Below are 17,873 nucleotides of genomic sequence, written 5' to 3'. Positions count from 1 at the left end.
GTTGTGCCAACAGGGAGGGCCCTCAAATATAATATTCCAAGAGTGACAATTTAGCGCTGAAAATGCTTAGGGCCTTTTGGCTCAACCAAGTGTTGTTGTTAAAGATCATAAATAAGGACAATTAACTGCCAATTTATTCTTCAGTGCTAGCTTTCACACAGGATCCGTTGACTTCATGAGCATTTATTTACACTGATTATGAAATCAAATAGTGACTTGGATCAGTGTTTTCCAAGCATGGCTGGCAACCCACAAATGGCTCACAAAATCTATTTAGTGAGGCATGACCAGAATTTAAAAGAAAATAATTAGAACATAAAAGAAAAAAAATGGAGTTTTTCATCTATAAGAATTGTTTCATTACAGTTATTTTAACTTATACATGTTCCTATGTATACATGTCTATCTATCTATATGTATACTATATATAATACACTTAGATTTACAAACTGCAAATATGGCAAGCCTTCAATGGTTAATGTGTATTTAACAGCAGGAAAATGTATGACATAACTTTAATTAGAGATTTACTGATTAGTTATGTAATATCATGACCTAGAGCACTTATAATTCAGATACGGAATATTTGCTCAAACTCACAGTTCAATGGCTTTATTCCACATAATGACGTAGCCTGAGAGTGTAAAGGACTCCACATTGACAATATGGATATTGCCGCGTTCAGTGCCCACATACAGCCACTTACTCTGGAAAGGCAGATGGCAAAAAGTAACCCTGTAAGAGAAACACACCAATAAGAAAACTGGAAAAAAGTCTAGTAAATTTTATTAATCATATCAGTGGTTAAATCATGACATATATAACTTAGGAAATTAAAAAAATGATTACAACCATCAGATTTATCTATTGTGATCAATATTCAATTATGCTAATTCAACTTACATCAGATATAGGGCTTACAGTAAATAGAATGGAAGACAGAATGACAGTGAGTTCCGAAATTAGTATGTGTTTCAAATCTGGTTATGACATCTGCTATGACTTTGAATACATTACAGATTTCTTATCAGTCAATATCCACATTATCCCTTGGTTCTAACCCTTATTTCTCAGGAGTTATTCAACATAACTAAATTAAGTTACTCTGCTCTTTACTTCTTTCAGGCAAACCCTCCTCCCAAATCATTTTTCTTCAGTTCAAGATTCAGTAGAGTTGCTAACTCACTGATACTGACACCCCAATACTCTGTACCTCCATCAGGCCAACATTGCAAAAGTGTTGGGGCCTGGCCTTCCTCATTAATCTGTAAGCCTAGGCAAGCAGTGACCATTATTGAAATATGTATCTCCTTCTATTTGTGGATTATATGAGACGGTATCACTAACAAATTATAGTAATTTACATACATGTATTAAATTTTACTATCATTCCAACAATTTCAGATCATTTCTGTATTAGTTCATTTTATTAAAGATCAGAACCTATACTGTCCTTTTTACAGCATACAGGAATCATACAGTGCTCATTTTCCCACTTACTACCTATTATGTCTTTCAAAGAATAAAGTATTTAAAACTTCAAAAGGATAGCTTCAAACAATACACAATGATAATTATTACTCTGAGCTCTCAATACTGATAACAGGCAAGATACAGCATATTGAACATTTGCTATCCCCATTAAAACAGAGTTTAATTAGAAAATTTTCAAGATGAAAACATCTATACATATAACTCAGGGTCTCACTATTGCCTAGAGGTAATATTCTGTAATTTCTATTGAGTTTTATATGACAGCATTGTCTTTCTAAAAGGTTTAGTCTAACTTTAACAAAGCATAGAAATGTTTACTGAAGCAAAAAGCATTTCACAGTACTTATTACTTTCACAAAGCTCTAAGCCTATGATACCTTTCTGAAAAGTTTAGGGTCATAAAGGCCCTGAATTCAGAATTTTCCATTTTTGAAAGTAATATATTATTGGATATTATTTTCACACATATTTTGGATATTACCTAGTATGACCGTGAATGCTCGGAATGTTTCCGTCTACAATTTATGGTATGGCAGTTTATTTTTTTAATTACAATGTAACTGTCATTTTACATCACATTAGTTTCAGGTATACAACCAGATTCAATATGTGCTTATACTGCAAAACAATCACACCAGTATGTCTAATCATCATCCATCACTTCATAGTCATAAGTTTTTCTTCTAATGAGAATTTTAAAGTTTACCCTTGTAACAACTTTCAAATATACAATTTTATCTAGTTATTATTTTCAGTTATTTCTCTATTACATTCCTAAGTATTTACCCAAGTAAAAGAAAATACACATCTATACAAAACTTGTATACAAATGGTCAGAGCACCTTTGTAAAACCCCCCACGGTGGAACCAATCCAGTGTCTACCAACAGATAAATCAATAAACAAATGGTGGTATATATCTAAAAAAAATATGCAGTGGATAAAAGGAATAGATAAAAAGCACTGATGAATCTCAACATATTTATAACTGAAAGAAGCTAGACCAAAAAATACATCTTGAATGAATCTGTTCAATTACAACTTATATGCAATAGAAAGGCAAACTTATCTACTGCAACAGAGACAGGTCAATAGTTGCCTGGAGACTGTGGAGTGCAGGTCAGTAACAGAAAGGGGATTACCAGAAGGAAACATCTGCAGTGATGGGTAGGTTCATTATCTTGATTGAGGCGATGGTTTCATGGTTATACAAATGCATCACAACTTAGAAATTGTACACTTTAAATATGTGCAGTTTAGTCTAGGTCAATGATGCTTGATAATGCTGTTCTACAAGTTTCTACTTTCAGAGATTAGTGGATTTGGAGATTATGAAAACAGATTGTTATTTTGATGAATAAATAGATCAGAGCTCTGGAGCTAGACAGCCTAGGTGGGGTTCATTCCCAGCTCCATGGCTGTATGTAGCACATGACCTTCAGTAAACCTCTCACTCTTTCAGAGTCTCAGTTTCTAGGCAGTAAAGCACATCTACCTTACAATGTTAAGCTGGGGAGCAAATAAAACAAAAAGCACGGTAATGCTTAAAATGGGATATGACATAGGAAAGTGTTCAATAAGTGTCAGCTAATTAGTATTAAAACTAAGTTACACTCTATCAACTAGGGCAGCAGTTGTATGTAGAGTAACACTTTTATGCCAGATAGAAAATGAACAAAGTAATAAAACATTAAAAAAAAGAACAATAATTTCATTTGAAGAGTGCCTTAGACTGAAACAAAATAGGGCTACCTACTTTGAAATTTCCAGAATATTTCACAGTAAATAAGCCAAATTAATGACAGGTTAACAGAAAGCAGAAAAACAATCAGAAATATTTAACCACTATTTTTGCATTTCTCCATTATTTACAAATTAATAGCTACTTTCATAGTTATATTAGACATATTTGATTTTAGCATTTGCAAAATTTTTTTTAAAAACATGTTTATAAGGTTTAAGCCTCAAGGACAGAGATTTTGGTTATATCATCCAGTATTTTCAGTTTCTAGCATAGCAACAATATTCTGTAGCTGTTTCTTAAATGTTTGAGAAAATGAATAATAAAAACAGAAATATATATATACTCACTTTCTGAATATCACCTACCACAGTGGGTTTTTTTCCCCATTATTAACTATAAATAAACTCGCATTACATTGCTAAGAATTTTAAACATCTTTATACTTGTTAGAAATGAAAAGTGTAAAATATTCACTTAATTATCTTGGCACAAGACTTTAATATGGTCCCTAAAATGTGTCTTGTACAATTGTTTAAAGAAATTCAAATCATAAGAGTGCATTTGTACAAAGGACCACCAAATTAAAAAATCACTCTGCTCTGTAACTACCTTCATTATTTGAGTATATTGAGAGAAAGTCAAATGGCTTTTATCACAATTGACTTGAAAATTTCTTAACTAGCAAACAAACTGCTCTGAATATGTGAAAATCTGCGAAGTGAGAAGTGAGAAAATGTTTCAACCTAATACAAAACTGATAAACTAGGAAAGGCCAACAAAAATGTGGTTCCCAAGACATACTAGAAGAGAAAATCAACATTCCTTACTAAGAATCTCAAGATTCTTAATCAGTTATTCAGTGAAAACATATAAAATTGGTAACTGAGTAAACAGAACTCTGTATTTGTGTTTTTTGTTATATAAACATCATCTTATTTCATCATGTACAAAATAAGAGTCATGAAAATTTAAAGGATAAAGTATCCAAGTTTTTACATAATAATTTGATGGGTAATTATATCAATTACTTGTAAGCAATAACATGTTCAAGCACATAAAATTATACATATACATACATGTATGTGTGAGTGAGGTGTGTGTGCCTGTGTATATGTGTGTATCTATGTATATACACGCAGAAGGGAGATTGACTGTTATGACTTAATGACAAGGGAAGTGATTCATGACAGAAAACTATTATTTTTCAGTAAAAGTGTCACGAAACAAATGACACTGAATAGCCCTGGGACAAATCAATTTTAAAGAATTCTGATCAACAAATCTGAAAATAGTTTTAAGAACTATCATATGTACAATTACCACAGTAATTTGACTTAGTACATAGTCAGGAGCCTAGTGGCCTCATCTCCATCCTGGTATCAACCCTCCTTGGTCTCCCATACATGGAACGGAGCACTGCTCATGTGGGTTCTATCAACTAGTGGAACTTCAGCAATTGGGTCACAGCAGAAGTCTGAAAAGTACTTGCACATTTCACTTGCCTACTTATGCTTTTGGATCCCAGATGCTTTGTGATGAGTCCAGACTAACGTGTTCAAGACACTCGCCCAGCCCAGTGCAAGCTCCAACCCCCAGAGAAACATATAAGTCAAGCTAGGGAGCACAACCCAGGTGAGCAGCTATGTAACTGCAACTGCATGAGCGAGAACATTCTGCTGAGCAGCCCGAACTGCTGACCCCCGGAAACAGCAGCAAACAAAACAGTGGTGATCGTGGCCTCTAAGTTTCAGGATGGCATGACATGTAGCCATAGCAAATCGATCTGCTTATAATATAATCCACTCAACTAAAATCTTCATAGTTAAAAGTGGGGGGAAAAAACTATAAAAACTTGTACGAAAACAAATTCTTACACTTCTAGAGCTGTTAAAAACACCTAAATTGGCTTTTTGAAGTAGAAACGGCATGTATATATGTCAAGAAGTTAAAACACTACTTGGACTGAAATCAAATTCATGACTATTGCTTTTCAAATACTTTTATTATAAACATTACCTCATTTTTAGGTGCTACAGATCATTAGAGATAATAGACAAAAGTGACTCAGTTTATACAGATACCAAGAGGCCAAATTAAGTTAATATGTTGACATTATTAAAGCATGAGGCTATAATGAAAATAATTTTCACATATACACGAGAATCAAAGAAGAACATTAACACTTAGTAAACACTAGTAAGGTTATATACTGCAATACTTTAAGACTGAGCCTGAAAAGGTATCTTAAAATAGAAACACTGAATCAAAGTAAAAGAGTCTCATTCCAACAGATTTATCAAGGTGAATTTTCTCGTATCTTACTATATATATATACTCCACTGGACTTAAACCCACTTCTATACACAAAGCGCTACTGTGAACACAACAATTTTTGTATTTGCTAAGGGGACTTGAATAAAATAACTATTAAATGTTAGGGACTGATACATATATATCCTATTCACAATTTAGTCTTAGCAGCAATCTATCAAACAATATTATAATATTTAAAATCATCAACAAGCACCAAATTCCCAAGGTTTTATAGTTATCCATTTTCTTTGAGAGAAAAGAAAGAAGAACATGCATAGCCTCCTAAATAATGTTAAGTCAGACCATCCATAAACAAGGGCATAAAAATAACATGGATGACTGTAACTTTGAAATTTAATCCTTAAACATAAATATAGAAAAATAACTTTATCTATATGCCTATCTTGCTATTAAATCAGCCAAAAAAAAAAAACAGGAAATACGTCATCACTTTTATATTTCCAGTAAATATCACACTGCCGCGCACCTGGTAAGTATTCAATAAAAGTCTGTTAAGCAAATGATGATATAAAAGGTGATGATTTATTATGTTAGTTGACATATCATTCAGATATTCCTGACTTATTCCCTTGCCAGTGTCCTGGCTTGGGACTATTTTTTTTCTTTTTTTTATAATACAATAGTTTATTTTTACATCATTTTGTGCATTTTCCCATCTCAGTTGCAATCCCCTTGGGTTTCCCATCACCAAATCACCCATATTACCATCACCATAGTCCAGTGCATTTCCCTCCCCCCACTGTTTCTGATCCCATTCCCCACTCCACCCCCATAAAATGTCTCTGGTATGTAGCTGTTCATCATTATCATTATTTTCTCGCCTGTTCCGTGATATTCCTGCTATGAGAGAAACCATCCGGTATTTTTCCTTTTCTTTCTGGCTTATTTCACTAAGCATGATCTTTTCCAGTTGGCCTGGGACTAATTTAAGCCATTATCACTTGTGACCATCAACTGCGAACTATTGCAACACTTATCTGTTCAAAGCCAAGTCAGATCTTATTATTCTCTTACTTAAAAGACTCATGGTCTTCCTCTCCTCTCCCATATGCTTCAGTGGGCAGAGGGAGAAAGTGTGCTGGACCTAGTCACCTGCTACCTGGAGTCCTCCTCTAACCCTCCTCTATGCCTTTCTGTAGTGTCAATGCTAGAAAGTTGAAACTGACAGTTGCCACCAGGCCCTCGTGCATCTAGTTAAGTTCGCACTAATCAGCATGGAAGGAATTTTTTTTAAAAAATGCAGTGCTGGCTGAAAGCAACGTATAAATCCATTTGAAAGATTTCCTTTCTATTTGTAATCCCATATATATTTTCTGATAACTGTCATAGCTACTGTAGTAAAAATTTCATCGGTGTATAACTCAGCAATCTAATAAATGTTTAGAAAAGTACTCTTCAGAGATCTCTGAAGGTTAATTTACATTTGTATTGATTTAGTGTACTCTATTAATTAAATATCAATGTTTCATAAACATTTAAAATCTTTTGGAATTATGCCCAAGTAAGTCATGACATTACCCTTTTTTATGGGGTGAAACCTTAATATAACATTTTCAGTGACCACCAAAAAAAAAAAAATTTCAAGTGACTATCATAAATGAAACAATAAAAATAAATATCAAATAGGAAAATGACATGTCAAGTATAGAAGTAATAATACCATCTGAAAAACTGTTCCCTGTTGTACCGGGTTTCCTAAAGTTCTGAATTAGTGATATTACCTTGAGGAATGAGGACACTAGTGCTTCTGTCTAAGAATGCTATGATAAAAGTAACATCGTACTTCCCAACTTCAGTTACCACACTTTTTTTTTTTAAACGATATATTTATTTATTTATGCATACAGAACTCGGATACAAGCCAGAGTTGCAGGGGTGGTGAGAGGATTCACCAGAGGCAGAGTGGGGAACAGAATAGGCAAATCAACACTGATGAGAGGAGCAGCAGGTGAGACAGGAGGGGTCTACTGAGCCATGTGGGTCACTTCCCAGGCGGGATCGAACTCACACTGAAGTGGTGAAGTGGTTGCTGATGGCCTGTGGTGCTGTGCCCTAAACCCATTATGCCACCAGGGAGGGCCCTTTTTCCATTTTTTTTAAACAGGACATCCTTATATTACATAGGTATACTCTATCCTCCAGTCTAAAGCTTATGTCGCTTTTATTAAATAAGTTTCTTGTTTTCTCCTGATCTGTTTCTATATCACACATACATTATGACTATTTGTACACTTATGCAAATGTCTTTCAAATGATATTATTAGATTTTTAGTATGTGTATCTCTCCTCTAAAATTTACTCTTAGTAAATCATACTAATAGCCTGAATTCAACATATACTTCCCTTTTTTTTTTTTTTATGTTTGTAAGATACACAAATAAAACATGAGGAATTTTAGATGGGAATTTTTTAGGAATATTGTACAAATTATTCTAAATGTTGGCTTCTTGTCTACCAACCAATGGATGGTTTTTTCCTCTTAATTATTGTGTGTTGTGTAGAATTTTTAATCTTTTTCTATATAGATTTGTTTTTTAGTTTTCTGTTTAAACACATCTTGACCATGTAATGGAGGTGAAAAGCCACATTTTAATCTAAAATTGGAGCCAAGAAAAATTTAATTTCCATAATTGACAAGCAACTCTCAGGGGAAAAAATGAATTTGTCAACCCAGCACCCTATTTATACTTAGCAGTAATGCCCTAGAAACTGTATTCTCAAAATTATATTTAATAAAAAGATACCTGCTATCAATAGTATCACCGAACACTGTTCTGGAAATTCTTGCTAATACAGTAAGTCAAGAAAAGTAAAAACCAAAACCATCTTGATATTACTGCCAAGTTACTACAATGGAAGTGTGCTATGCCTCCCAAGGATGCAGGCTGTGGAAAAGGAAATCTAACACAAGCTCTTAATTCTCCCCACTTGCTCTTTTTGCAAAAATATAAAGAATTTAAAAGCCTTGCAATGGGCTGGGGACCAAATAATGCTCCAAGGATAATACTATTAATGGACTTTGGATCTATTAATGGGAGGAACAAAGATTATATACAGTATTAGCTTGGGGTGAATATTTTTACATTTTTTTTGTTTGTTTGTTTGTTTGTTTTAAGACTCTCCCTCTTAGAATGTCTCTGCAGGGTAACCAGTGCTGCCTATATGGGACCATGTCCCTCTAGTTTCTGTAGAGTATCCATGAAGTACCAGCCAATCAGTCAATAAACATCTTTTAGATGCTAGTCACTGAGACTGCTATACAAATAAAATGATAAAAGAAAATAGTTTATATTCTGATGGTGAGTGCAATGAAGCAAGGAAACTACAATAAGCATAGTAAGTACTTTTTGTGGAAAAGAGGATGAAATAAGGGAGAGTATGAAATAGGCACAAACCTAGATTGGGGAGTTTACATAAAAATCTATAAAAGGAGTCACAGTGAGGCTTTAAAGATAAGTAAGAGGGTGTCATGCAAAGAGAATCATTAAGTACCTTACGAGCAGGGAGGTTAGCTCATATGAACAGCTCATAAGAATTACCCTGAGTACAAGGTAATTCCTCAAAAACCTAAAAATTCAAGGAGACTGGATTATAATGCAGAAAGAAGAAAATAAAGATAAAATGAATTTTGGTGATAATAAGTAGTCATATGTTGTGTAAGACCTTTTAGGAAGTAACTTTAAAGTTTCAAACTCATTTTGAAAGCAGTCAAAATTACAGTAGGTATTGGCTGGTATCAATTTACCATCCAATCCTCAATCTACTCTTTTTCAACATCAGTGAGATGTTCACCAAAGTGCTCATAGCATATTTTTGAGAGAAACACAAACCACACTGTATTCCAAAATCAAGTCAAGCTGACCAGAGTGACTTCATTTGCTGCCACTGTGAATTAAGTGATAAAAAACCTAAAACCAAAGAAATAAAACTCTGTGCATGAAGGTCAAATGATTTGAAATCTCAATTACATCTGCAATTAGAACTGACTAAATAATTAGGAGGTGTATGTATACCAAGAGACATAAATCTTGGGGACTTAGAATTATGCCTTTAACAGTCTCGTCTTCTCAACTTTCCAAAATTTCCCAGTCTTGACCAATTAAAATATTAATGCAAGTCCATAATCTTACTAAAATGTCATTATTTAAATTTGTTGAAGACCAGAGTCTTGAATGTAGCCTATTAAATAAGACTTGTGGGCACAATGCCACCCAACTGTGGATATACAAAATTAAAGAGACAAATGTCTGTTCTCAACACCACCAGGAAATTCCTCTTCAAAGTAGGGAAAAGTAGGAGGTATAAAGGAGTTTAGTTGGCCCATATGATTTTGAAATCAAGTTGGGGACTGGATCACTTGTACTTAGGTTTCAGGGTCTGACAGTGAGCCTCTGTGGATCTCAGTTCTCAGCCCCCCCCCTTTTTTTTTTTAAAGATTTATTAATTTATGCATACAGAGCTGGGGTACAGTCCAGAGGTGCAGGGGTGGTCAGAGGATTCACGAGAGGCAGAGTGGAGAGCAAACAAGCCGAATGACGAAGTGCACTGCTGAGGGGAGCAGCAGGCGAGTCAGGAGAAGTCTGCCGCCATGTGGATCACCTCAGGAGTGGTGATCGAACTCATGCTGAAGTGGCTTTAGCTTCTTAGTGCTGTACTTTAACCCGCTGCACCACCAGGAAGGTCCCTCCTCTTGCTTTTTACAGTAAATGGAACAGCAAGAAAAGGTCAGATCACTCCTGTCCTTGAAAATCTCCTCAACTAAATGTCTGTATCAATCACTTACAGGTAGTATAGCTAAATATGCATGCGATTATCACTCAAGACACTGCACAAAAGAACTTCTGTCAAGTTTTCTGATACAGAAGAAGAAACCACCAGTTTCCACCAACATGGTTGTCTCTCCCTTCTCAGCTTTCATTGCTGTAGCCAAGTCCAGAGTCCAGCAATTTAAGCTTTTCCATTATGCTGTTCAAAATTCTTCTACCAGGTTTCAAAGCAATTTCACATTTTTGGTGGTGGTGGGGGGGGGGTCATTGTTACTGCACAGAGTAAAACAATAGATTCAAAGTAGAATCAGTTATGTCAAGTCCCACCAACATGTAACACCGGACCTCATGGTGTTACAGTCTCCCCCTCAGAGGAATTTTAAATGAATTTATCTGGCATTTCCTAGCCAGCACTAACAGGTAATCTACGTAAGACTTCTTGTCCACTACAGGAAAAGTGGCTTTGCCTGAATTACTTTTTATTTGGTTAATAACCTTGTCCCACAATTTTTTGGATTCTAAAATCCTTCTATTTTGTACAACTCCTCCTAGTGCCTTTCTCCTTGCTAAATAAATGGGATACTGCCCAATTCATGAATCACTGAGTAAAGTCTATCTTCAAATTCATTTGGATGTTTTTTAAACATGCTTTCAGGTGCCAATATCTTTATTTATTTATTTGTTACTGTATAAAAATCACAACAAATGTAATGGCTTACAGCAAGACTCCATCTGTTTGCTCAGTTTCTGTAGGTAGAAGTCCAGACACAGCATTACTGGGATCTCCACTTGGCCTTGGGAGGATTAAGCCCAGGTATCTGCCAGGCCACTGGAGAGAGTCATCTCTCAAGGCATCTCAGGCTACTAATGCAATTCAGCTTCTTAGGGCTGTCAGACCAAGTCCCCCTACACTAAAAGCCTCTCAGATCTGGACCCTTTTTCCAGGAAAAGTCCAGTCCCATTTAAATGTCCAATTGATTCAGTCACGCCTACTGAGGAAAATCTCCATATGCTATGGTCAAATACCTAGGAGCCCAGTTACCTCTACAAAATGCCTTCCTCTAGTTGAGTTTGGTTTGAATGTGGAGGATTAAGTATACACCAGGGAGCAAAAGTCTCAGGACCAATATCAGAGTATGCCTAACCACAAACATGGTTAGATCATGAAGTAGGTGGACACTGCAAAAAACATTTCCCAAAGCGGTCATAACTCTTAAAATCCCAACAATATAGGTGCTCAGAAGTTTTAATAGTTTCACATGCATGGTTGTAGTTTTAGTGTGAATTCTTTTGTAAAAGAAGTTACTATATTTAAAAAAAATCAAATTGAAAAAGACTGAATTAATTATTCTGTCATGAGTTTTTAACAAATGTCTAAAATGACACCCATATCTGTAACAGTTATTAAATGTCTGGGCTTCTGCTCTAACACAAGCTGTTCACACACTTTATTCACCTTTGCTATCACAACACCTAGTGTAATCTCTGGCACAGAGAAGGCACCAATGTTCACCTGAATTCTGTTAGTATTATTTTAAACATATCTTTTAAAATGTATTCTTTTTCACTTCCAAACATGAAGCACTATTTCCACTGTTACTCCTAGGGCAACCAGTAATTGCACAGAAGTCAATTTTTCAGCTGTCCGAGACACTATTTGCCTGAGCTTGTATTGCATTAATGCAGTAAGAGCAATTACAGATACCCTAATTCTACCATTAATCTATTTAATTTTCTTGCCCTAAATATAAAAAATGAACTTTCATTCATTATTGTGTCTTTATTATTTTTCACAAGGCTTAGATCACTGTGCTTTCACATGATCAGTAGAGATAAATTACTCTGACATTCAATTTTGGTCAAACATCCCATTCTTTTTGCACCTAACCATATTGAGGCCCTAGATCTTGTAGACCAACTAGATCAACAGTATCACTGAATATCTCTTCAAATTTGTCATCAGAATTTCTTAATTATTATGGATTAATTTGTTCTAAGTTATCCAACACTTTCTGACCATCTTTCTTTTATAGTCTCAAGATCCATAAATAGTGATTCTTTTCCATTTCTAGAGAATTCTCCTTTATAACCTGACTCAGGGTATGGTTCTCTACACTGAGAATTGCCTAGTTGACATACCTTTTCCTTATCACCAATCATTTTTCCTGGTGGATCACAATTAGGTATCCACAGTTGCACATTCTTGTCTGCTTTTCTAACAGATCTGGGTAACACTTAGTTCCTGTGTACTAGTTCTGAATTTCATCTTGCCAAGCCACTATCATTTCTAATGCTTGTATGTTTTTCATTACACAGTTTTCAAAGAAAAATATTTTGCCAGTATGATGAATTACTACTATAATTCTAGGTCTTTAATTTGCTTCAATATTGTGATTTCATTTTCTTGTTAAATAGGGTAGTTACTGATTCAAACCTTTGCAAGACCTATATAGGTTTTTTGAGGATTGCTACCTATCTACCCAAATATTCTTTTTACAGTTGTGCCCAGTTCATGTGCATATTGGGCAAATTAGATACTTCGTAAATATGCAACGCAGTGTTTAGATAAAAATCATACTATTATACAATCATAATAAAAGGATAAATTAGTGTTTGTTTCTATGAGCATTTATTTATACTGAGGAAACCTGGCGCTTGGTAGCAGTCAGCTCAACAGCACCTTATAGTTGCAAATCTCCCACTTGCTGCTGAAGAATTACACCACCTGTCAAACAGTTTTCTTTTTTCTAAGAAGACTTTTGGATATTAATTCTTCTTTAACAAAGGTTAGGATGAAATACTTATTACTATGTATTCATATCACACTGTGTTTTACAAACACTGGTTTAGAATGCAGGCTTATTTTTTTCTCTAAATCTAATCAACACATCTGTCACAAGTGAAAGAGCTACAAATCAGATTCCTGGAAAAAAACTATAAAGTACTCAAAGAAAAACAAGTAGCTTTAAAGGAAGTATAGTTAATTTTACGTCTGATGCCCTTATAAGAGAAAATCAGGACAGATATCACAGAGGGGAGAGAGATAAGATGATGGCCAAAGTGTAGGTCATTAAAAAACAAAACAAAACACAAGAACAACCAAATAACATCTTGATCTTAAATTTCTAACATACAAAACTAAGAGGAAATAAATTTCTGTTGTTTAAGTCACCTACTGTGTGATATGGTATGGCAACAACCCAATACAATTCCTTTAGCTAAGAATTACAAAACATTTTTAGATTGTATCATTTCTTTTTTTTTTTTTAAGATTTATTTATTTATGCATACAGAACTGGGGTACAGGCCAGAGGCTCAGGGGCAGTGAGAGGCTTCACCAGAGACAGAGTGGGGAGCAGAACAGGCAGATCAACGAAGTACACTGATGAGGGGAGCAGGGGGCGGGTCAGGAGAGGTCTGCCGCGCCATCTGGTCACCTCTGGGGCAGGCGGGAATCGAAGTCATGTGGAAGTGGCTTTAGTCTCTCAGTGCCATGCTTTAACCCGCTGCGCCACCAGGGAGGGCCCTGTATCATTTCTTAAAAATGACTTCTACATATAAAGTCTTAAAACATATAATGTTTAAAGTGAGAGAAGGTATCTAGTACTAATATCTAGCTCAGAGTTATCCATAATTTAAATAATTTTGTATGGTAATAGCATTGGCTATAACAATTTTCCTTTTCTATCACTTGCTTTTGTAAAGAAAGACTAGCTAAGTAAAATCTCTGGTTTAGTTAATATAGATCATAAATTACAAAATTATCACTTTAAGACAGAGTGTCTTTAAGAATTTTCTATATACCTCTATATGCTATGCATACAAACCGCAGCTATTTGTAAAAGGACACAAGACATTTATATGGTTGCCCTTGGAGAGAAATTAGGTCTGAAAAGAAAGGTAACTTGTTTTTTCATTATATATCCTTCCAGGTTTTTGAAATTTAGACTGAATAAAGTCACACAAAAAAAGTATTTAAAGTAATAAAATTCAAAGAAAATGTTTCAGAAAAGAATAGCAAATATCCTACATATAGGGTAAATGAGAGAATTCTTACCTTTCTCTGCAAAATTTAAGTGAATGTAATATGGCAGGTCTCTTTTGACGTAAATTCCATAAATGTAAGGTGTCATCAGCCAAGGCACTCACAAGAGCTCCCTGAAAATAAAGTGTATTTCACACAAAATACATTTTTACAATTATAAATCACTAAAGGGCTGTCAAAAGTCTCCTTCGCAAATTTAAAACTTCCTGTCAATAGATTTAGGGAAATACAGACTTCACCCAAATTCTAAACAGCACAGTGCATATACATATCTGTGTCTGTGTAGGTAAAAATTACTTTAATATCTTCACATTTAAAGGCATATTTAATATCTAAAACTAATTGTACACCAGAATCCAACTGGATATTATGATTGATATCTAGATATGTAAAGTTATAGGTGAGATGGTAAGTTACTTGGTAACTATAGTGTATATTTCCTTAACAAAGTAAAATATGATATGGGGGAAAAAATTCCCACTTTATCTAGTTTAAAAGCAAATCCTTATGCATGTATTATGATCTGATGATAATTCTAGTACTGGAATGATACAGTTAAAAAGACATCATTTAGCCACTATAACTTCAAAATATCCAAATGTTTGAAAAACTCTAAAAAGCTAAAACATCGGACAACAGTAACTAAATATTAAATAAAAATAACTAAATATCATCAAGTGTGGAGTAGAAAATCACACAGGCATTCAGTGTCACCACAGTGCTGATAAATAAGAACTTTCTGAATAAGAACCAGTGTAGGTGTCAGAGGTGATTCGGATATGAGAACAGATTCAGAATCTCTAGACTAAGGAAGATTTATTAAAACTTATAAATATGTTTTACCTTAAAGGAATTAGACAGTTCATGTACACTAAGAGAATAAGGCCCTAGATATAACACAAAGATACATATTAATTTTTAAAAAGATTGCTTTAGAGACTATTATGAGACATCTTTAAATCTCCCCCTTCTAAACATGAGAGCTTCTCACTTATACGAGAGGATTAAAACAACTCTGAAGATAAAATTTACATTAAATGATCTCTCCAAGTATACTGCATCTTCAAAATGCTGTGTGGACTGTTTTGCCGTGTAACTCATGTTGGTACATACAATATCACTATTGTAAAGCAGAACTTTATGAAGCTCACCTATTCTCCTTTGTACTACAAAGCGTCTTTTTACCATTTCAAAGTAACGGAACTCGAAAGATCCAGTTTATCTTTCATTCTAGTTTACACTGCAGTTTCAGACTCTGTTATCTTCTCATCTTAAAATTTCAAGGAAGAAGACTCAGAAGTAACAGCTGACCTCCTTCTAAGGTGGGCCCCCTTACCTATCCAAAGTTTTTCAGAATGGAAATCAAATGCTACTCCCATCTGTCAAATTTCCAGTCATCCCTTTTATTTTGTTAAAAACCAACATCACTTAAAAGTACTTTAAATGTAGTATTTAAAACCTTGTAAAATAAAAGTTATTTCAAAGAACTCTATAATAAATCCTACTAAAGAGAACAAAATCTGTTATGATTAATGAGAGCATATGTAAAGGTTTCTAAAATTTAGGCAATCAATTTGCAGTGTTATTTACATTGACTAGTTTATTACTTTAAATAGTAATCTTAACAGATTAACACAAGTCTTAAGATGAAGTTTATGTTAACATTGCCAGGACTTAGGGATAGGGAATTCTTTTATCCAGATGATCTACCGATTTGTATATTGTTCTTGGTAGTATAATTTAATCGTGTGATGAAACTGCAAAAACTACATACACACATAAGAATGCATGAAGAACCTGGTGAAATCTAAGTCTGTAATCTAGTTAGTAGTAATGCATTGACATCATTCTCCTGGCTTGATAATGTACTACCATACATAAAGGGAAGCTGTGTGTGTGTGTGTATAGGAAGAAGCTGAGAAGAGTACAACAGACCTCTTTATTTAGAAATTTACTATGCATCTAATTATCTAATCATGAAAAAAAATCAGATAGGAAAAATAATCAAGTTCTCAATTTCATACTGGGATTTTGTTTTTGTTTTTGTTTTTAGCATTTACAGTGCCTAATATATATTCTGTACTGAATAATGACATTTTTGAGAAACATTTGCTTTGACCTTCACACATTGTTTGAGGTTTCACAGGATTTTTTATATTATCATCTTTAACTGTGTACAACCAGTTCAGTTTACAGCAACAAACAAAACATTTATCAAAAGTCGAAGATATTGACACTTTCCTTACATACACATTTAGGAATTTATTTCATGGATCCCAAATTCTTAGGGGCAATGAGAATGTCCACCAACTCCTCAGATTTAAAGAGGGTAATTTTCTGTAGTGACTTTTCTTTCTTCATTCTATAATCAGTTTTTCCTGCCTGTCACAACTTTCAGTAAACATCCATTCTCAGAGCTGCTAAGTTTTTTAAAAAAGCATTACTTCCTCTGCTGATAAAATGGTACTTTCTCTAGCTCCTTCCATACTGTATACTTTTCAAATACTATAACCAATAGTGACACGAAGAAACTCTGGACAGTACCAATTTTCTAATGGATTCTGGTTTCATGGTTATTTTGGAAAACACTATACTACATTTTGCTATTTGTAAGCTCAATCTTGAAAAAAAATTAATATAGATGCTAAATGTCATGTTTTTAAGTACAATTTTCAAAATTTTGAAATAAAATAAAAATGCAGCACCTTGTATCAAAAAAGAGAAAGGCTTACCTATTTGCAACACTGTTCTGAGAAATATTATTTATGTAGCTGCCCATGGTATCATCTTAAAGTAACTACAATGTCTGATCTCTATGAAATACTTTCATTCAACTATTTCAATACAAGAAATCTGGACAAAATATATGAGAAGTGGCCCTATTTCACACGTTGGCAGGAAAGATGAAAGCAACTTACTCACCTCGTTAATCAGGAACTGGAGCTGGATCACTGCAGCCCCACTGTCATGCTGGCAATAACATTCCACTCCAGGACGACCGAATCTGTTATTAGCTCCATTAAGGGGTTTAGTGTAAATGTGAGCATTTTATAGCAATTAGTAAATTAAAAAATAGACTAATAAATGTTCTGATAACCTGACATTTAATATAGGTTGCTTACTAAGATCAAGAATTAGTTAGGTTCATTGCACATCAATTTGATTAGATAGCTTCAGCATATAATCAGCGGTCACAAGAAATTATAGGTCTAAAAGAAATAAGACAAACTGTTCCTTCAAGGGTTGGAAAAAGGGAATGTATGTATTTTAAGAACAATCTACCAGACAAAGATAAAATATGTTTCAAATGCTTGGCCCAGTATAATACTTTCTCACTTTCTTTCATTTAAAATTGTAAAGATGAAAAAACTTTTCTCTGAACTGCATATAACAACAAATCCATAGCATTTTGATGTCAGCCATTATATTAAATGTCATATATTAACTGACTGAATTTTCAGAAACCATAAAGAATCTATTATTTACCTCCA

At 34.2% G+C, this 17,873-nt stretch overlaps 1 protein-coding gene across 2 annotated transcripts in view; it reads right to left on the bottom strand.

The window, feature by feature from the left end:
- The window catches only part of STXBP5 (syntaxin binding protein 5 (tomosyn)), a 130,718-nt gene that overhangs the window by 85,812 nt on the left and 27,033 nt on the right, over nucleotides 1–17,873 (bottom strand). For both annotated transcript variants that reach the window (XM_004673922.1, XM_004673921.2), the window contains exons 3-5: nucleotides 17,305–17,386; nucleotides 14,395–14,495; nucleotides 601–735 (exon numbers count right to left, since the gene is read on the bottom strand). In XM_004673922.1, coding sequence (XP_004673979.1) covers nucleotides 601–735; nucleotides 14,395–14,495; nucleotides 17,305–17,386 — 318 coding nt within the window. The remainder of the gene's footprint in view (nucleotides 1–600; nucleotides 736–14,394; nucleotides 14,496–17,304; nucleotides 17,387–17,873) is intronic.

The sequence above is a fragment of the Condylura cristata genome, unplaced genomic scaffold, assembly GCF_000260355.1.
Source record: "Condylura cristata isolate star-nosed mole 26May11 unplaced genomic scaffold, ConCri1.0 scaffold00001, whole genome shotgun sequence".
NCBI lineage: Eukaryota > Metazoa > Chordata > Mammalia > Eulipotyphla > Talpidae > Condylura > Condylura cristata.
Note: the sequence above shows the minus strand (reverse complement) of the source record. Positions and strands in the feature narration are given on the sequence as shown.